The sequence below is a fragment of the Engystomops pustulosus genome, unplaced genomic scaffold (assembly GCF_040894005.1).
Source record: "Engystomops pustulosus unplaced genomic scaffold, aEngPut4.maternal MAT_SCAFFOLD_97, whole genome shotgun sequence".
Taxonomy (NCBI): Eukaryota; Metazoa; Chordata; class Amphibia; order Anura; family Leptodactylidae; genus Engystomops; species Engystomops pustulosus.
The window spans coordinates 287159-305760 of NW_027284981.1; the positions used below are offsets into that span (position 1 = coordinate 287159).

General features: G+C 56.8%; 1 protein-coding gene across 3 annotated transcripts in view; it reads left to right on the forward strand.

Moving 5' to 3' along the window:
* The window catches only part of SRCAP (Snf2 related CREBBP activator protein), a 59616-nt gene that overhangs the window by 22399 nt on the left and 18615 nt on the right, over window positions 1–18602 (forward strand). For all 3 annotated transcript variants that reach the window (XM_072131587.1, XM_072131588.1, XM_072131589.1), the window contains exons 12-17: window positions 17167–17344; window positions 17411–17547; window positions 17636–17805; window positions 17902–18094; window positions 18175–18311; window positions 18389–18575. In XM_072131587.1, coding sequence (XP_071987688.1) covers window positions 17167–17344; window positions 17411–17547; window positions 17636–17805; window positions 17902–18094; window positions 18175–18311; window positions 18389–18575 — 1002 coding nt within the window. The remainder of the gene's footprint in view (window positions 1–17166; window positions 17345–17410; window positions 17548–17635; window positions 17806–17901; window positions 18095–18174; window positions 18312–18388; window positions 18576–18602) is intronic.

Here is an 18602-nt window from a genome sequence, read left to right on the forward strand (position 1 = left end):
GCTGTATGATGGAGCGGACCCCCTGGCTCCTCTTAGGGCTGTAGTTGGGTGGTCTTGGCTGTATGATGGAGCGGACCCCCTGGTTCCTCTTAGGGCTGTAGTTGGGTGGTCTTGGCTGTATGATGGAGCCGACCCCCTGGCTCCTCTTAGGGCTGTAGTTGGGTGTTCTGGGCTGTAAGCTGTATGATGGAGTGGACCCCCTGTTTCCTCTTAGGGCTGTAGTTGGGTGGTCTTGGCTGTATGATGGAGCGTACCCCCTGGCTCCTCTTAGGGCTGTAGTTGGAGCGGACCCCCTGGCTCCTCTTAGGGCTGTAGTTGGGTGGTCTTGGCTGTATGATGGAGCGGACCCCCTGGCTCCTCTTAGGGCTGTATTTGGGTGGTCTTGGCTGTAAGCTGTATGGTTGAGCGGACCCCCTGTTTCCTCTTAGGGTTGTAGTTTGGTGGTCTTGGCTGTATGATGGAGCGGACCCCCTGTTTCCTCTTAGGGCTGTAGTTGGGTAGTCTTGGCTGTATGATGGAGCGGACCCCCTAGATCCTCTTAGCGCTGTAGTTGGGTGGTCTTGGCTGTAAGCTGTATGATGGAGCGGACCCCCTGTTTCCTCTTAGGGTTGTAGTTTGGTGGTCTTGGCTGTATGATGGAGCGGACCCCCTGTTTCCTCTTAGGGCTGTAGTTGGGTGGTCTTGGCTGTAAGCTGTATGATGGAGCGGACCCCCTGGCTCCTCTTAGGGCTGTAGTTGGGTGGTCTTGGCTGTATGATGGAGCGGACCCCCTGGCTCCTCTTAGGGCTGTAGTTGGGTGGTCTTGGCTATATGATGGAGCGGACCCCCTGGCTCCTCTTAGGGCTGTAGTTGGGTGGTCTTGGCTGTAAGCTGTATGATGGAGCGGACCCCCTGTTTCCTCTTAGGGTTGTAGTTTGGTGGTCTTGGCTGTATGATGGAGCGGACCCCCTGTTTCCTCTTAGGGCTGTAGTTGGGTGGTCTTGGCTGTATGATGGAGCGGACCCCCTGGCTCCTCTTAGGGCTGTAGTTGGGTGGTCTTGGCTATATGATGGAGCGGACCCCCTGGTTCCTCTTAGGGCTGTAGTTGGGTGCTCTTGGCTGTAAGCTGTATGATGGAGCGGACCCCCTGGCTCCTCTTAGGGATTTAGTTTGGTGGTCTTAGCTGTAAGCTGTATGATGGAGCGGACCCCCTGTTTCCTCTTAGGGCTATAGTTTGGTGGTCTTGGCTGTATGATGGAGCGGACCCCCTGGCTCCTCTTAGGGCTGTAGTTGGGTGGTCTTGGCTGTAAGCTGTATGATGGAGCGGACCCCCTGGCTCCTCTTAGGGCTGTAGTTGGGTGGTCTTGGCTGTATGATGGAGCGGACCCCCTGGTTCCTCTTAGGGCTGTAGTTGGGTGGTCTTGGCTGTATGATGGAGCGGACCCCCTGGTTCCTCTTACGGTTGTAGTTGGGTGGTCTTGGCTGTAAGCTGTATGATGGAGCGGACCCCCTGGTTCCTCTTAGGGCTGTAGTTGGGTGGTCTTGGCTGTATGATGGAGCGGACCCCCTGGCTCCTCTTAGGGCTGTAGTTGGGTGGTCTTGGCTGTAAGCTGTATGATGGAGCGGACCCCCTGGCTCCTCTTAGGGCTGTATTTGGGTGGTCTTGGCTGTATGATGGAGCGGACCCCCTGGTTCCTCTTAGGGCTGTAGTTGGGTGGTCTTGGCTGTATGATGGAGCGGACCCCCTGGTTCCTCTTACGGTTGTAGTTGGGTGGTCTTGGCTGTAAGCTGTATGATGGAGCGGACCCCCTGGTTCCTCTTAGGGCTGTAGTTAGGTGGTCTTGGTTGTATGATGGAGCGGACCCCCTGGTTCCTCTTACGGTTGTAGTTGGGTGGTCTTGGCTGTAAGCTGTATGATGGAGCGGACCCCCTGGTTCCTCTTAGGGCTGTAGTTGGGTGGTCTTGGCTGTATGATGGAGCGGACCCCCTGGTTCCTCTTAGGGCTGTAGTTGGGTGGTCTTGGCTGTATGATGGAGCGGACCCCCTGGCTCCTCTTAGGGCTGTAGTTGGGTGGTCTTGGCTGTAATCTGTATGATGGAGCGGACCCCCTGGCTTCTCTTAGGGCTGTAGTTGGGTGGTCTTGGCTGTAATCTGTATGATGGAGCGGACCCCCTGTTTCCTCTTAGGGCTGTAGTTGGGTGGTCTTGGCTGTATGATGGAGCGGACCCCCTGGCTCCTCTTAGGGCTGTAGTTGGGTGGTCTTGGCTGTAAGCTGTATGATGGAGCGGACCCCCTGGCTCCTCTTAGGGCTGTAGTTGGGTGGTCTTGGCTGTATGATGGAGCCGACCCCCTGGCTCCTCTTAGGGCTGTAGTTGGGTGTTCTGGGCTGTAAGCTGTATGATGGAGCGGACCCCCTGGCTCCTCTTAGGGCTGTAGTTGGAGCGGACCCCCTGGCTCCTCTTAGGGCTGTAGTTGGGTGGTCTTGGCTGTATGATGGAGCGGACACCCTGTTTCCTCTTAGGGCTGTAGTTGGGTGGTCTTGGCTGTAAGCTGTATGATGGAGCGGACCCCCTGTTTCCTCTTAGGGTTGTAGTTGGGTGGTCTTGGCTGTATGATGGAGCGGACCCCCTGTTTCCTGTTAGGGCTGTAGTTGGGTAGTCTTGGCTGTATGATGGAGCGGACCCCCTAGTTCCTCTTAGCGCTGTAGTTGGGTGGTCTTGGCTGTAAGCTGTATGATGGAGCGGACCCCCTGTTTCCTCTTAGGGTTGTAGTTTGGTGGTCTTGGCTGTATGATGGAGCGGACCCCCTGTTTCCTCTTAGGGCTGTAGTTGGGTGGTCTTGGCTGTATGATGGAGCGGACCCCCTGGCTCCTCTTAGGGCTGTAGTTGGGTGGTCTTGGCTATATGATGGAGCGGACCCCCTGGTTCCTCTTAGGGCTGTAGTTGGGTGCTCTTGGCTGTAAGCTGTATGATGGAGCGGACCCCCTGGCTCCTCTTAGGGATTTAGTTTGGTGGTCTTAGCTGTAAGCTGTATGATGGAGCGGACCCCCTGTTTCCTCTTAGGGCTGTAGTTGGGTGGTCTTGGCTGTATGATGGAGCGGACCCCCTGGCTCCTCTTAGGGCTGTAGTTGGGTGGTCTTGGCTGAATGATGGAGCGGACCCCCTGGCTCCCCTTAGGGCTGTAGTTGGGTGGTCTTGGCTGTAAGCTGTATGATGGAGCGGACCCCCTGGCTCCTCTTAGGGCTGTAGTTGGGTGGTCTTGGCTGTATGATGGAGCGGACCCCCTGTTTCCTCTTAGGGCTGTATTTGGGTGGTCTTGGCTGTATGATGGAGCGGACCCCCTGGCTCCTCTTAGGGCTGTAGTTGGGTGGTCTTGGCTGTATGATGGAGCGGACCCCCTGGTTCCTCTTAGGGCTGTAGTTGGGTGGTCTTGGCTGTATGATGGAGCGGACCCCCTGGTTCCTCTTACGGTTGTAGTTGGGTGGTCTTGGCTGTAAGCTGTATGATGGAGCGGACCCCCTGGTTCCTCTTAGGGCTGTAGTTGGGTGGTCTTGGCTGTATGATGGAGCGGACCCCCTGGCTCCTCTTAGGGCTGTAGTTGGGTGGTCTTGGCTGTAATCTGTATGATGGAGCGGACCCCCTGGCTCCTCTTAGGGCTGTAGTTGGGTGGTCTTGGCTGTAAGCTGTATGATGGAGCGGACCCCCTGGCTCCTCTTAGGGCTGTAGTTGGGTGGTCTTGGCTGTATGATGGAGCGGACCCCCTGTTTCCTCTTAGGGTTGTAGTTTGGTGGTCTTGGCTGTATGATGGAGCGGACCCCCTGTTTCCTCTTAGGGCTGTAGTTGGGTGGTCTTGGCTGTATGATGGAGCGGACCCCCTGTTTCCTCTTAGGGTTGTAGTTTGGTGGTCTTGGCTGTATGATGGAGCGGACCCCCTGGCTCCTCTTAGGGCTGTAGTTGGGTGGTCTTGGCTGTAAGCTGTATGATGCAGCGGACCCCCTGGTTCCTCTTAGGGCTGTAGTTGGGTGGTCTTGGCTGTAAGCTGTATGATGGAGCGGACCCCCTGGCTCCTCTTAGGGTTGTAGTTGGGTGGTCTTGGCTGTATGATGGAGCGGACCCCCTGTTTCCTCTTAGGGCTGTTGTTTGGTGGTCTTGGCTGTATGATGGAGCGGACACCCTAGCTCCTCTTAGGGCTGTAGTTGGGTGGTCTTGGCTGTATGATGGAGCGGACCCCCTGGTTCCTCTTAGGGCTGTAGTTGGGTGCTCTTGGCTGTAAGCTGTATGATGGAGCGGACCCCCTGGCTCCTCTTAGGGCTGTAGTTGGGTGGTCTTGGCTGTATGATGGAGCGGACCCCCTGGCTCCTCTTAGGGCTGTAGTTTGGTGGTCTTAGCTGTAAGCTGTATGATGGAGCGGACCCCCTGTTTCCTCTTAGGGCTGTAGTTGGGTGGTCTTGGCTGTATGATGGAGCGGACCCCCTGGCTCCTCTTAGGGCTGTAATTGGGTGGTCTTGGCTGTATGATGGAGCGGACCCCTTGGTTCCTCTTAGGGCTGTAGTTTGGTGGTCTTGGCTGTATGATGGACCGGACCCCCTTGTTCCTCTTAGGGTTGTAGTTGGGTGGTCTTGGCTGTATGATGGAGCGGACCCCCTGGCTCCTCTTAGGGCTGTAGTTGGGTGGTCTTGGCTGTATGATGGAGCGGACCCCCTGGCTCCTCTTAGGGCTGTAGTTGGGTGGTCTTGGCTGTAAGCTGTATGATGGAGCGGACCCCCTGTTTCCTCTTAGGGCTGTAGTTTGGTGGTCTTGGCTGTATGATGGACCGGACCCCCTGGTTCCTCTTAGGGTTGTAGTTTGGTGGTCTTGGCTGTAAGCTGTATGATGGAGCGGACCCCCTGTTTCCTCTTAGGGCTGTAGTTGGGTGGTCTTGGCTGTAAGCTGTATGATGGAGTGGACCCCCTGTTTCCTCTTAGGGCTGTAGTTGGGTGGTCTTGGCTGTATGATGGAGCGGACCCCCTGTTTCCTCTTAGGGTTGTAGTTTGGTGGTCTTGGCTGTAAGCTGTATGATGGAGCGGCCCCCCTGGTTCCTCTTAGGGCTGTAGTTGGGTGGTCTTGGCTGTATGATGGAGCGGACCCCCTGGCTCCTCTTAGGGTTGTAGTTGGGTGGTCTTGGCTGTATGATGGAGCGGACCCCCTGTTTCCTCTTAGGGCTGTAGTTTGGTGGTCTTGGCTGTATGATGGAGCGGACCCCCTAGCTCCTCTTAGGGCTGTAGTTGGGTGGTCTTGGCTGTATGATGGAGCGGACCCCCTGGCTCCTCTTAGGGCTGTAGTTGGGTGGTCTTGGCTGTATGATGGAGCCGACCCCCTGGCTCCTCTTAGGGCTGTAGTTGGGTGGTCTTGGCTGTATGATGGAGCCGACCCCCTGGCTCCTCTTAGGGTTGTAGTTGGGTGGTCTTGGCTGTATGATGGATCGGACCCCCTGGCTCCTCTTAGAGCTGTAGTTGAGTGGTCTTGGCTGTATGATGGAGCGGACCCCCTGGCTCCTCTTAGGGCTGTAGTTGGGTGGTCTTGGCTGTATGATGGAGCGGACCCCCTGGCTCCTCTTAGGGCTGTAGTTAGGTGGTCTTGGCTGTATGATGGAGCGGACCCCCTGGCTCCTCTTAGGACTGTAGTTGGGTGGTCTTGGCTGTATGATGGAGCGGACCCCCTGGCTCCTCTTAGGGTTGTAGTTGGGTGGTCTTGGCTGTATGATGGAGCGGACCCCCTGGTTCCTCTTAGGGCTGTAGTTGGGTGGTCTTGGCTGTATGATGGAGCGGACCCCCTGGCTCCTCTTAGGGTTGTAGTTGGGTGGTCTTGGCTGTATGATGGAGCGGACCCCCTGTTTCCTCTTAGGGCTGTAGTTTGGTGGTCTTGGCTGTATGATGGAGCGGACCCCCTGGCTCCTCTTAGGGCTGTAGTTGGGTGGTCTTGGCTGTATGATGGAGCGGACCCCCTGGCTCCTCTTAGGGTTGTAGTTGGGTGGTCTTGGCTGTATGATGGAGCGGAACCCCTGGCTCCTCTTAGGGCTGTAGTTGGGTGGTCTTGGCTGTATGATGGAGCGGACCCCCTGTTTCCTCTTAGGGTTGTAGTTTGGTGGTCTTGGCTGTATGATGGAGCGGACCCCCTGGCTCCTCTTAGGGCTGTAGTTGGGTGGTCTTGGCTGTAAACCGTATGATGGAGCGGACCCCCTGGCTCCTCTTAGGGTTGTAGTTGGGTGGTCTTGGCTGTATGATGGAGCGGACCCCTTGGTTCCTCTTAGGGTTGTAGTTGGGTGGTCTTGGCTGTATGATGGAGCGGACCCCCTGGCTCCTCTTAGGGCTGTAGTTGGGTGGTCTTGGCTGTATGATGGAGCGGACCCCCTGGCTCCTCTTAGGGCTGTAGTTGGGTGGTCTTGGCTGTATGATGGAGCGGACCCCCTGGCTCCTCTTAGGGCTGTAGTTGGGTGGTCTTGGCTGTATGATGGAGCGGACCCCCTGGTTCCTCTTAGGGCTGTAGTTGGGTGGTCTTGGCTGTATGATGGAGCCGACCCCCTGGCTCCTTTTAGGGCTGTAGTTGGGTGTTCTGGGCTGTAAGCTGTATGATGGAGCGGACCCCCTGTTTCCTCTTAGGGCTGTAGTTGGGTGGTCTTGGCTGTATGATGGAGCGGACCCCCTGGCTCCTCTTAGGGCTGTAGTTGGAGCGGACCCCCTGGCTCCTCTTAGGGCTGTAGTTGGGTGGTCTTGGCTGTATGATGGAGCGGACCCCCTGGCTCCTCTTAGGGCTGTAGTTGGGTGGTCTTGGCTGTAAGCTGTATGATGGAGCGGACCCCCTGTTTCCTCTTAGGGTTGTAGTTTGGTGGTCTTGGCTGTATGATGGAGCGGACCCCCTGTTTCCTCTTAGGGCTGTAGTTGGGTGGTCTTGGCTGTAAGCTGTATGATGGAGCGGACCCCCTGGCTCCTCTTAGGGCTGTAGTTGGGTGGTCTTGGCTGTATGATGGAGCGGACCCCCTGGCTCCTCTTAGGGCTGTAGTTGGGTGGTCTTGGCTATATGATGGATCGGACCCCCTGGTTCCTCTTAGGGCTGTAGTTGGGTGCTCTTGGCTGTAAGCTGTATGATGGAGCGGACCCCCTGGCTCCTCTTAGGGATTTAGTTTGGTGGTCTTAGCTGTATGATGGAGCGGACCCCCTGTTTCCTCTTAGGGCTATAGTTTGGTGGTCTTTGCTGTATGATGGAGCGGACCCCCTGGCTCCTCTTAGGGCTGTAGTTGGGTGGTCTTAGCTGTATGATGGAGCGGACCCCCTGGCTCCTCTTAGGGCTGTAGTTGGGTGGTCTTGGCTGTAAGCTGTATGATGGAGCGGACCCCCTGTTTCCTCTTAGGGCTGTAGTTTGGTGGTCTTGGCTGTATGATGGAGCGGACCCCCTGGCTCCTCTTAGGGCTGTAGTTGGGTGGTCGTAGCTGTATGATGGAGCGGACCCCCTGGCTCCTCTTAGGGCTGTAGTTGGGTGGTCTTGGCTGTAAGCTGTATGATGGAGTGGACCCCCTGTTTCCTCTTAGGGCTGTAGTTGGGTGGTCTTGGCTGTATGATGGAGCGGACCCCCTGGCTCCTCTTAGGGCTGTAGTTGGGTGGTCTTGGCTGTATGATGGAGCGGACCCCCTGGCTCCTCTTAGGGCTGTAGTTGGGTGGTCTTGGCTGTAAGCTGTATGATGGAGCGGACCCCCTGGCTCCTCTTAGGGCTGTAGTTGGGTGGTCTTGGCTGTATGATGGAGCGGACCCCCTGTTTCCTCTTAGGGCTGTATTTGGGTGGTCTTGGCTGTATGATGGAGCGGACCCCCTGGCTCCTCTTAGGGCTGTAGTTGGGTGGTCTTGGCTGTATGATGGAACGGACCCCCTGTTTCCTCTTAGGGCTGTATTTGGGTGGTCTTGGCTGTATGATGGAGCGGACCCCCTGGCTCCTCTTAGGGCTGTAGTTGGGTGGTCTTGGCTGTATGATGGAGCGGACCCCCTGGTTCCTCTTAGGGCTGTAGTTGGGTGTTCTTGGCTGTATGATGGAGCGGACCCCCTGGCTCCTCTTAGGGCTGTAGTTGGGTGGTCTTGGCTGTAAGCTGTATGATGGAGCGGACCCCCTGGTTCCTCTTAGGGCTGTAGTTGGGTGGTCTTGGCTGTATGATGGAGCGGACCCCCTGGCTCCTCTTAGGGCTGTAGTTGGGTGGTCTTGGCTGTAATCTGTATGATGGAGCGGACCCCCTGGCTCCTCTTAGGGCTGTAGTTGGGTGGTCTTGGCTGTATGATGGAGCGGACCCCCTGGCTCCTCTTAGGGCTGTAGTTGGGTGGTCTTGGCTGTATGATGGAGCCGACCCCCTGGCTCCTCTTAGGGCTGTAGTTGGGTGTTCTGGGCTGTAAGCTGTATGATGGAGCGGACCCCCTGTTTCCTCTTAGGGCTGTAGTTGGGTGGTCTTGGCTGTATGATGGAGCGGACCCCCTGGCTCCTCTTAGGGCTGTAGTTGGAGCGGACCCCCTGGCTCCTCTTAGGGCTGTAGTTGGGTGGTCTTGGCTGTATTATGGAGCGGACCCCTCTGGCTCCTCTTAGGGCTGTAGTTGGGTGGTCTTGGCTGTAAGCTGTATGATGGAGCGGACCTCCTGTTTCCTCTTAGGGCTGTAGTTGGGTGGTCTTGGCTGTATGATGGAGCGGACACCCTGTTTCTTCTTAGGGCTGTAGTTGGGTGGTCTTGGCTGTAAGCTGTATGATGGAGCGGACCCCCTGTTTCCTCTTAGGGTTGTAGTTTGGTGGTCTTGGCTGTATGATGGAGCGGACCCCCTGGCTCCTCTTAGGGCTGTAGTTGGGTGGTCTTGGCTGTAAGCTGTATGATGCAGCGGACACCCTGTTTCCTCTTAGGGCTGTAGTTGGGTGGTCTTGGCTGTAAGCTGTATGATGGAGCGGACCCCCTGGCTCCTCTTAGGGTTGTAGTTGGGTGGTCTTCGCTGTATGATGGAGCGGAGCCCCTGTTTCCTCTTAGGGCTGTTGTTTGGTGGTCTTGGCTGTATGATGGAGCGGACCCCCTAGCTCCTCTTAGGGCTGTAGTTGGGTGGTCTTGGCTGTATGATGGAGCGGACCCCCTGGTTCCTCTTAGGGCTGTAGTTGGGTGCTTTTGGCTGTAAGCTGTATGATGGAGCGGACCCCCTGGCTCCTCTTAGGGCTGTAGTTGGGTGGTCTTGGCTGTATGATGGAGCGGACCCCCTGGCTCCTCTTAGGGCTGTAGTTTGGTGGTCTTAGCTGTAAGCTGTATGATGGAGCGGACCCCCTGTTTCCTCTTAGGGCTGTAGTTTGGTGGTCTTGGCTGTATGATGGAGCGGACCCCCTGGCTCCTCTTAGGGCTGTAGTTGGGTGGTCTTGGCTGTATGATGGAGCGGACCCCCTGGCTCCTCTTAGGGCTGTAGTTGGGTGGTCTTGGCTGTAAGCTGTATGATGGAGCGGACCCCCTGGCTCCTCTTAGGGTTGTAGTTGGGTGATCTTGGCTGTATGATGGAGCGGACCCCCTGGTTCCTCTTAGGGCTGTAGTTGGGTGGTCTTGGCTGTATGATGGAGCGGACCCCCTGGCTCCTCTTAGGGCTGTAGTTGGGTGGTCTTGGCTGTATGATGGAGCGGACCCCCTGGTTCCTCTTAGGGCTGTAGTTGGGTGTTCTTGGCTGTATGATGGAGCGGACCCCCTGGCTCCTCTTAGGGCTGTAGTTGGGTGGTCTTGGCTGTAAGCTGTATGATGGAGCGGACCCCCTGGTTCCTCTTAGGGCTGTAGTTGGGTGGTCTTGGCTGTATGATGGAGCGGACCCCCTGGCTCCTCTTAGGGCTGTAGTTGGGTGGTCTTGGCTGTAATCTGTATGATGGAGCGGACCCCCTGGCTCCTCTTAGGGCTGTAGTTGGGTGGTCTTGGCTGTATGATGGAGCGGACCCCCTGGCTCCTCTTAGGGCTGTAGTTGGGTGGTCTTGGCTGTATGATGGAGCCGACCCCCTGGCTCCTCTTAGGGCTGTAGTTGGGTGTTCTGGGCTGTAAGCTGTATGATGGAGCGGACCCCCTGTTTCCTCTTAGGGCTGTAGTTGGGTGGTCTTGGCTGTATGATGGAGCGGACCCCCTGGCTCCTCTTAGGGCTGTAGTTGGAGCGGACCCCCTGGCTCCTCTTAGGGCTGTAGTTGGGTGGTCTTGGCTGTATTATGGAGCGGACCCCTCTGGCTCCTCTTAGGGCTGTAGTTGGGTGGTCTTGGCTGTAAGCTGTATGATGGAGCGGACCTCCTGTTTCCTCTTAGGGCTGTAGTTGGGTGGTCTTGGCTCTATGATGGAGCGGACACCCTGTTTCTTCTTAGGGCTGTAGTTGGGTGGTCTTGGCTGTAAGCTGTATGATGGAGCGGACCCCCTGTTTCCTCTTAGGGTTGTAGTTTGGTGGTCTTGGCTGTATGATGGAGCGGACCCCCTGGCTCCTCTTAGGGCTGTAGTTGGGTGGTCTTGGCTGTAAGCTGTATGATGCAGCGGACACCCTGTTTCCTCTTAGGGCTGTAGTTGGGTGGTCTTGGCTGTAAGCTGTATGATGGAGCGGACCCCCTGGCTCCTCTTAGGGTTGTAGTTGGGTGGTCTTCGCTGTATGATGGAGCGGAGCCCCTGTTTCCTCTTAGGGCTGTTGTTTGGTGGTCTTGGCTGTATGATGGAGCGGACCCCCTAGCTCCTCTTAGGGCTGTAGTTGGGTGGTCTTGGCTGTATGATGGAGCGGACCCCCTGGTTCCTCTTAGGGCTGTAGTTGGGTGCTTTTGGCTGTAAGCTGTATGATGGAGCGGACCCCCTGGCTCCTCTTAGGGCTGTAGTTGGGTGGTCTTGGCTGTATGATGGAGCGGACCCCCTGGCTCCTCTTAGGGCTGTAGTTTGGTGGTCTTAGCTGTAAGCTGTATGATGGAGCGGACCCCCTGTTTCCTCTTAGGGCTGTAGTTTGGTGGTCTTGGCTGTATGATGGAGCGGACCCCCTGGCTCCTCTTAGGGCTGTAGTTGGGTGGTCTTGGCTGTATGATGGAGCGGACCCCCTGGCTCCTCTTAGGGCTGTAGTTGGGTGGTCTTGGCTGTAAGCTGTATGATGGAGCGGACCCCCTGGCTCCTCTTAGGGTTGTAGTTGGGTGATCTTGGCTGTATGATGGAGCGGACCCCCTGGTTCCTCTTAGGGCTGTAGTTGGGTGGTCTTGGCTGTATGATGGAGCGGACCCCCTGGCTCCTCTTAGGGCTGTAGTTGGGTGGTCTTTGCTGTATGATGGAGCGGACCCCCTGGCTCCTCTTAGGGCTGTAGTTGGGTGGTTTTGGCTGCATGATGGATCGGACCCCCTGGCTCCTCTTAGGGCTGTAGTTGGGTGGTCTTGGCTGTATGATGGAGCGGACCCCCTGGCTCCTCTTAGGGCTGTAGTTGGGTGGTCTTGGCTGTAAGCTGTATGATGGAGCGGACCCCCTGGCTCCTCTTAGGGCTGTAGTTGGGTGGTCTTGGCTGTAAGATGGAGCGGACCCCCTGGCTCCTCTTAGGGCTGTAGTTGGGTGGTCTTGGCTGTATGATGGAGCGGACCCCCTGTTTCCTCTTAGGGCTGTAGTTGGGTGGTCTTGGCTGTATGATGGAGCGGACCCCCTGGCTCCTCTTAGGGTTGTAGTTGGGTGGTCTTGGCTGTATGATGGAGCGGACCCCCTGGCTCCTCTTAGGGCTGTAGTTGGGTGGTCTTGGCTGTATGATGGAGCGGACCCCCTGGCTCCTCTTAGGGCTGTAGTTGGGTGGTCTTGGCTGTATGATGGAGCGGACCCCCTGGCTCCTCTTAGGGCTGTAGTTGAGTGGTTTTGGCTGTATGATGGAGCGGACCCCCTGGCTCCTCTTAGGGCTGTAGTTGGGTGATCTTGGCTGTATGATGGAGCAGACCCCCTGGCTCCTCTTAGGGCTGTAGTTTGGTGGTCTTGGCTGTATGATGGAGCGGACCCCCTGGCTCCTCTTAGGGCTGTAGTTGGGTGGTCTTGGGTGTAAGCTGTATGATGGAGCGGACCCCCTGGCTCCTCTTAGGGTTGTAGTTGGGTGGTCTTGGCTGTATGATGGAGCGGACCCCCTGGCTCCTCTTAGGGTTGTAGTTGGGTGGTCTTGGCTGTATGATGGAGCGGACCCCCTGGCTCCTCTTAGGGCTGTAGTTGGGTGGTCTTGGCTGTATGATGGAGCGGACCCCCTGTTTCCTCTTAGGGCTGTAGTTGGGTGGTCTTGGCTGTATGATGGAGCGGACCCCCTGGTTCCTCTTAGGGCTGTAGTTGGGTGGTCTTGGCTGTATGATGGAGCGGACCCCCTGGCTCCTCTTAGGGCTGTAGTTGGGTGGTCTTGGCTGTATGATGGAGCGGACCCCCTGGCTCCTCTTAGGGCTGTAGTTGGGTGGTCTTGGCTGTAAGCTGTATGATGGAGCGGACCCCCTGGCTCCTCTTAGGGTTGTAGTTGGGTGGTCTTGGCTGTATGATGGAGCGGACCCCCTGGCTCCTCTTAGGGCTGTAGTTGGGTGGTCTTGGCTGTAAGCTCTATGATGGAGCGGACCCCCTGGCTCCTCTTAGGGCTGTAGTTGGGTGGTCTTGGCTGTATGATGGAGCAGACCCCCTGGCTCCTCTTAGGGCTGTAGTTTGGTGGTCTTGGCTGTATGATGGAGCGGACCCCCTGGCTCCTCTTAGGGCTGTAGTTGGGTGGTCTTGGCTGTAAGCTGTATGATGGAGCGGACCCCCTGGCTCCTCTTAGGGCTGTAGTTGGGTGGTCTTGGCTGTATGATGGAGCGGACCCCCTGGTTCCTCTTAGGGCTGTAGTTGGGTGGTCTTGGCTGTATGATGGAGCGGACCCCCTGGCTCCTCTTAGGGCTGTAGTTGGGTGGTCTTGGCTGTATGATGGAGCGGACCCCCTGGCTCCTCTTAGGGCTGTAGTTGGGTGGTCTTGGCTGTATGATGGAGCGGACCCCCTGGCTCCTCTTAGGGCTGTAGTTGAGTGGTTTTGGCTGTATGATGGAGTGGACCCCCTGGCTCCTCTTAGGGCTGTAGTTGGGTGATCTTGGCTGTATGATGGAGCAGACCCCCTGGCTCCTCTTAGGGCTGTAGTTTGGTGGTCTTGGCTGTATGATGGAGCGGACCCCCTGGCTCCTCTTAGGGCTGTAGTTGGGTGGTCTTGGGTGTAAGCTGTATGATGGAGCGGACCCCCTGGCTCCTCTTAGGGTTGTAGTTGGGTGATCTTGGCTGTATGATGGAGCGGACCCCCTGGCTCCTCTTAGGGCTGTAGTTGGGTGGTCTTGGCTGTATGATGGAGCGGACCCCCTGGCTCCTCTTAAGGCTGTAGTTGGGTGGTCTTGGCTGTATGATGGAGCGGACCCCCTGGCTCCTCTTAGGGCTGTAGTTGGGTGGTCTTGGCTGTAAGCTGTATGATGGAGCGGACCCCCTGGCTCCTCTTAGGGTTGTAGTTGGGTGGTCTTGGCTGTATGATGGAGCGGACCCCCTGGCTCCTCTTAGGGCTGTAGTTGGGTGGTCTTGGCTGTAAGCTCTATGATGGAGCGGACCCCCTGGCTCCTCTTAGGGCTGTAGTTGGGTGGTCTTGGCTGTATGATGGAGCAGACCCCCTGGCTCCTCTTAGGGCTGTAGTTTGGTGGTCTTGGCTGTATGATGGAGCGGACCCCCTTGCTCCTCTTAGGGCTGTAGTTGGGTGGTCTTGGCTGTAAGCTGTATGATGGAGCGGACCCCCTGGCTCCTCTTAGGGCTGTAGTTGGGTGGTCTTGGCTGTATGATGGAGCGGACCCCCTGGTTCCTCTTAGGGCTGTAGTTGGGTGGTCTTGGCTGTATGATGGAGCGGACCCCCTGGCTCCTCTTAGGGCTGTAGTTGAGTGGTTTTGGCTGTATGATGGAGCGGACCCCCTGGCTCCTCTTAGGGCTGTAGTTGGGTGATCTTGGCTGTATGATGGAGCAGACCCCCTGGCTCCTCTTAGGGCTGTAGTTTGGTGGTCTTGGCTGTATGATGGAGCGGACCCCCTGGCTCCTCTTAGGGCTGTAGTTGGGTGGTCTTGGGTGTAAGCTGTATGATGGAGCGGACCCCCTGGCTCCTCTTAGGGTTGTAGTTGGGTGATCTTGGCTGTATGATGGAGCGGACCCCCTGGTTCCTCTTAGGGCTGTAGTTGGGTGGTCTTGGCTGTATGATGGAGCGGACCCCCTGGCTCCTCTTAGGGCTGTAGTTGGGTGGTCTTGGCTGTATGATGGAGCGGACCCCCTGGCTCCTCTTAGGGATGTAGTTGGGTGGTCTTGGCTGTAAGCTGTATGATGGAGCGGACCCCCTGGCTCCTCTTAGGGTTGTAGTTGGGTGGTCTTGGCTGTATGATGGAGCGGACCCCCTGGCTCCTCTTAGGGCTGTAGTTGGGTGGTCTTGGCTGTAAGCTCTATGATGGAGCGGACCCCCTGGCTCCTCTTAGGGCTGTAGTTGGGTGGTCTTGGCTGTATGATGGAGCAGACCCCCTGGCTCCTCTTAGGGCTGTAGTTTGGTGGTCTTGGCTGTATGATGGAGCGGACCCCCTGGCTCCTCTTAGGGCTGTAGTTGGGTGGTCTTGGCTGTAAGCTGTATGATGGAGCGGACCCCCTGGCTCCTCTTAGGGCTGTAGTTGGGTGGTCTTGGCTGTATGATGGAGCGGACCCCCTGGTTCCTCTTAGGGCTGTAGTTGGGTGGTCTTGGGTGTAAGCTGTATGATGGAGCGGACCCCCTGGCTCCTCTTAGGGTTGTAGTTGGGTGATCTTGGCTGTATGATGGAGCGGACCCCCTGGCTCCTCTTAGGGCTGTAGTTGGGTGGTCTTGGCTGTAAGCTGTATGATGGAGCGGACCCCCTGGCTCCTCTTAGGGTTGTAGTTGGGTGATCTTGGCTGTATGATGGAGCGGACCCCCTGGCTCCTCTTAGGGCTGTAGTTGGGTGGTCTTGGCTGTATGATGGAGCGGACCCCCTGGCTCCTCTTAAGGCTGTAGTTGGGTGGTCTTGGCTGTATGATGGAGCGGACCCCCTGGCTCCTCTTAGGGCTGTAGTTGGGTGGTCTTGGCTGTAAGCTGTATGATGGAGCGGACCCCCTGGCTCCTCTTAGGGTTGTAGTTGGGTGGTCTTGGCTGTATGATGGAGCGGACCCCCTGGCTCCTCTTAGGGCTGTAGTTGGGTGGTCTTGGCTGTAAGCTCTATGATGGAGCGGACCCCCTGGCTCCTCTTAGGGCTGTAGTTGGGTGGTCTTGGCTGTATGATGGAGCAGACCCCCTGGCTCCTCTTAGGGCTGTAGTTTGGTGGTCTTGGCTGTATGATGGAGCGGACCCCCTGGCTCCTCTTAGGGCTGTAGTTGGGTGGTCTTGGCTGTAAGCTGTATGATGGAGCGGACCCCCTGGCTCCTCTTAGGGCTGTAGTTGGGTGGTCTTGGCTGTATGATGGAGCGGACCCCCTGGTTCCTCTTAGGGCTGTAGTTGGGTGGTCTTGGCTGTATGATGGAGCGGACCCCCTGGCTCCTCTTAGGGCTGTAGTTGGGTGGTCTTGGCTGTATGATGGAGCGGACCCCCTGGCTCCTCTTAGGGCTGTAGTTGGGTGGTCTTGGCTGTATGATGGAGCGGACCCCCTGGCTCCTCTTAGGGCTGTAGTTGAGTGGTTTTGGCTGTATGATGGAGCGGACCCCCTGGCTCCTCTTAGGGCTGTAGTTGGGTGATCTTGGCTGTATGATGGAGCAGACCCCCTGGCTCCTCTTAGGGCTGTAGTTTGGTGGTCTTGGCTGTATGATGGAGCGGACCCCCTGGCTCCTCTTAGGGCTGTAGTTGGGTGGTCTTGGGTGTAAGCTGTATGATGGAGCGGACCCCCTGGCTCCTCTTAGGGTTGTAGTTGGGTGATCTTGGCTGTATGATGGAGCGGACCCCCTGGTTCCTCTTAGGGCTGTAGTTGGGTGGTCTTGGCTGTATGATGGAGCGGACCCCCTGGCTCCTCTTAGGGCTGTAGTTGGGTGGTCTTGGCTGTATGATGGAGCGGACCCCCTGGCTCCTCTTAGGGCTGTAGTTGGGTGGTCTTGGCTGTAAGCTGTATGATGGAGCGGACCCCCTGGCTCCTCTTAGGGTTGTAGTTGGGTGGTCTTGGCTGTATGATGGAGCGGACCCCCTGGCTCCTCTTAGGGCTGTAGTTGGGTGGTCTTGGCTGTAAGCTCTATGATGGAGCGGACCCCCTGGCTCCTCTTAGGGCTGTAGTTGGGTGGTCTTGGCTGTATGATGGAGCAGACCCCCTGGCTCCTCTTAGGGCTGTAGTTTGGTGGTCTTGGCTGTATGATGGAGCGGACCCCCTGGCTCCTCTTAGGGCTGTAGTTGGGTGGTCTTGGCTGTAAGCTGTATGATGGAGCGGACCCCCTGGCTCCTCTTAGGGCTGTAGTTGGGTGGTCTTGGCTGTATGATGGAGCGGACCCCCTGGTTCCTCTTAGGGCTGTAGTTGGGTGGTCTTGGCTGTATGATGGAGCGGACCCCCTGGCTCCTCTTAGGGCTGTAGTTGGGTGGTCTTGGCTGTATGATGGAGCGGACCCCCTGGCTCCTCTTAGGGCTGTAGTTGGGTGGTCTTGGCTGTAAGCTGTATGATGGAGCGGACCCCCTGGCTCCTCTTAGGGCTGTAGTTGGGTGGTCTTGGCTGTAAGCTGTATGATGGAGCGGACCCCCTGGCTCCTCTTAGGGCTGTAGTTTGGTGGTCTTGGCTGTATGATGGAGCGGACCCCCTGGCTCCTCTTAGGGCTGTAGTTGGGTGGTCTTGGCTGTATGATGGAGCGGACCCCCTGGCTCCTCTTAGGGCTGTAGTTGGGTGGTCTTGGCTGTATGATGGAGCGGACCCCCTGGTTCCTCTTAGGGCTGTAGTTGGGTGGTCTTGGCTGTATGATGGAGCGGACCCCCTGGCTCCTCTTAGGGCTGTAGTTGGGTGGTCTTGGCTGTATGATGGAGCGGACCCCCTGGCTCCTCTTAGGGCTATAGTTTGGTGGTCTTGGCTGTATGATGGAGCGGACCCCCTGGCTCCTCTTAGGGCTGTAGTTGGGTGGTCTTGGCTGTAAGCTGTATGATGGAGCGGACCCCCTGGCTCCTCTTAGGGCTGTAGTTGGGTGGTCTTGGCTGTACGCTGTCATTGTCCTGTCTTCCAGGTAAAGACATCGGTTCCGTTCTTGCTCCGCGGAGAGCTGCGGGAGTACCAGCACATCGGCCTGGAGTGGCTTGTCACCATGTATGAGAAGAAGCTGAATGGGATCCTGGCAGATGAGATGGGGCTTGGGAAGACCATCCAGACCATCTCGCTGCTGGCACACTTGGCTTGTGAACGAGGTGAGTACCGGTGGCCACTTACTGTGCTTCACACCGGCAGCAGCTACACCTTCTCGTCTCTTCCAGGTAACTGGGGTCCTCATCTCATTATCGTTCCCACCAGCGTCATTTTAAATTGGGAAATGGAACTTAAACGTTGGTGTCCAAGTTTTAAAATTCTCACATATTATGGCTCCCAGAAGGAGCGGAAACTTAAGAGACAGGTGAGTGGATGGTGATGAGCGGCTGCTGGGGGAGCGCAGCACTCGTCATGCTCACATCCATGTCTACTATCCATGTCTCCTCTCATAGGGATGGACAAAATCTAACGCTTTCCATGTGTGCATCACCTCGTACAAGCTCGTGCTCCAAGACCACCAGGCTTTCCGCAGAAAGAACTGGAAGTATCTGATCCTGGATGAGGCTCAGAACATCAAAAACTTCAAGTCTCAGCGCTGGCAGAGTCTCCTGAACTTCAACAGGTGAGTGGAGCGAGAGTGCGATGCCGGAGGTCCTCATGGCCTCACGGTGGTCCTCATGGTGGCTGCTTTGTGTTCTGAGTTTGCTCTTCTCCCCAGTCAGAGGCGGCTGCTGCTCACCGGGACGCCGCTGCAGAACTCGCTGATGGAGCTGTGGTCGCTCATGCACTTTCTGATGCCTCACGTCTTCCAGTCCCACCGAGAGTTTAAGGAATGGTTCTCCAATCCCCTGACTGGCATGATTGAGGGGAGTCAAGAGTACAACGAGGGTCTGGTGCGCCGCTTACACAAGGTTTGAGAGCTGAAGCAGCTGAGGGTCGGGCTCCCCTTACTGTGGCCTGGCACTATCAGCTTTTCCCATGTGATCCACAGGTGTTACGGCCATTCCTGCTCCGTAGAATTAAACTGGATGTGGAAAAGCAGATGCCCAAAAAATACGAGCATGTCATCTACTGCCGGCTATCCAAGCGCCAGCGCTTCCTGTATGATGACTTTATGGCACAAGCAGCGTAAGTTATCTGCCCCACCTCTTATTAGTGTCTCCTCATCGCAACGTACTGTGTGACCTATTCACCCCTTTCCATAGGACAAGGGAGACTCTGGCCAGCGGTCACTTCATGAGTGTCATTAACATCCTCATGCAGCTCCGCAAAGTGTGCAATCACCCAAATCTGTTTGACCCGCGCCCCATCCACTCGCCCTTCATAACCAGTGGCATCTGCTATGCAGTTCCTTCTTTGGTTCTCCAAGCTCTTCAGCGCCACCCACTCGAGGCAGGTACAGGGCCCACAGGAGGGGGG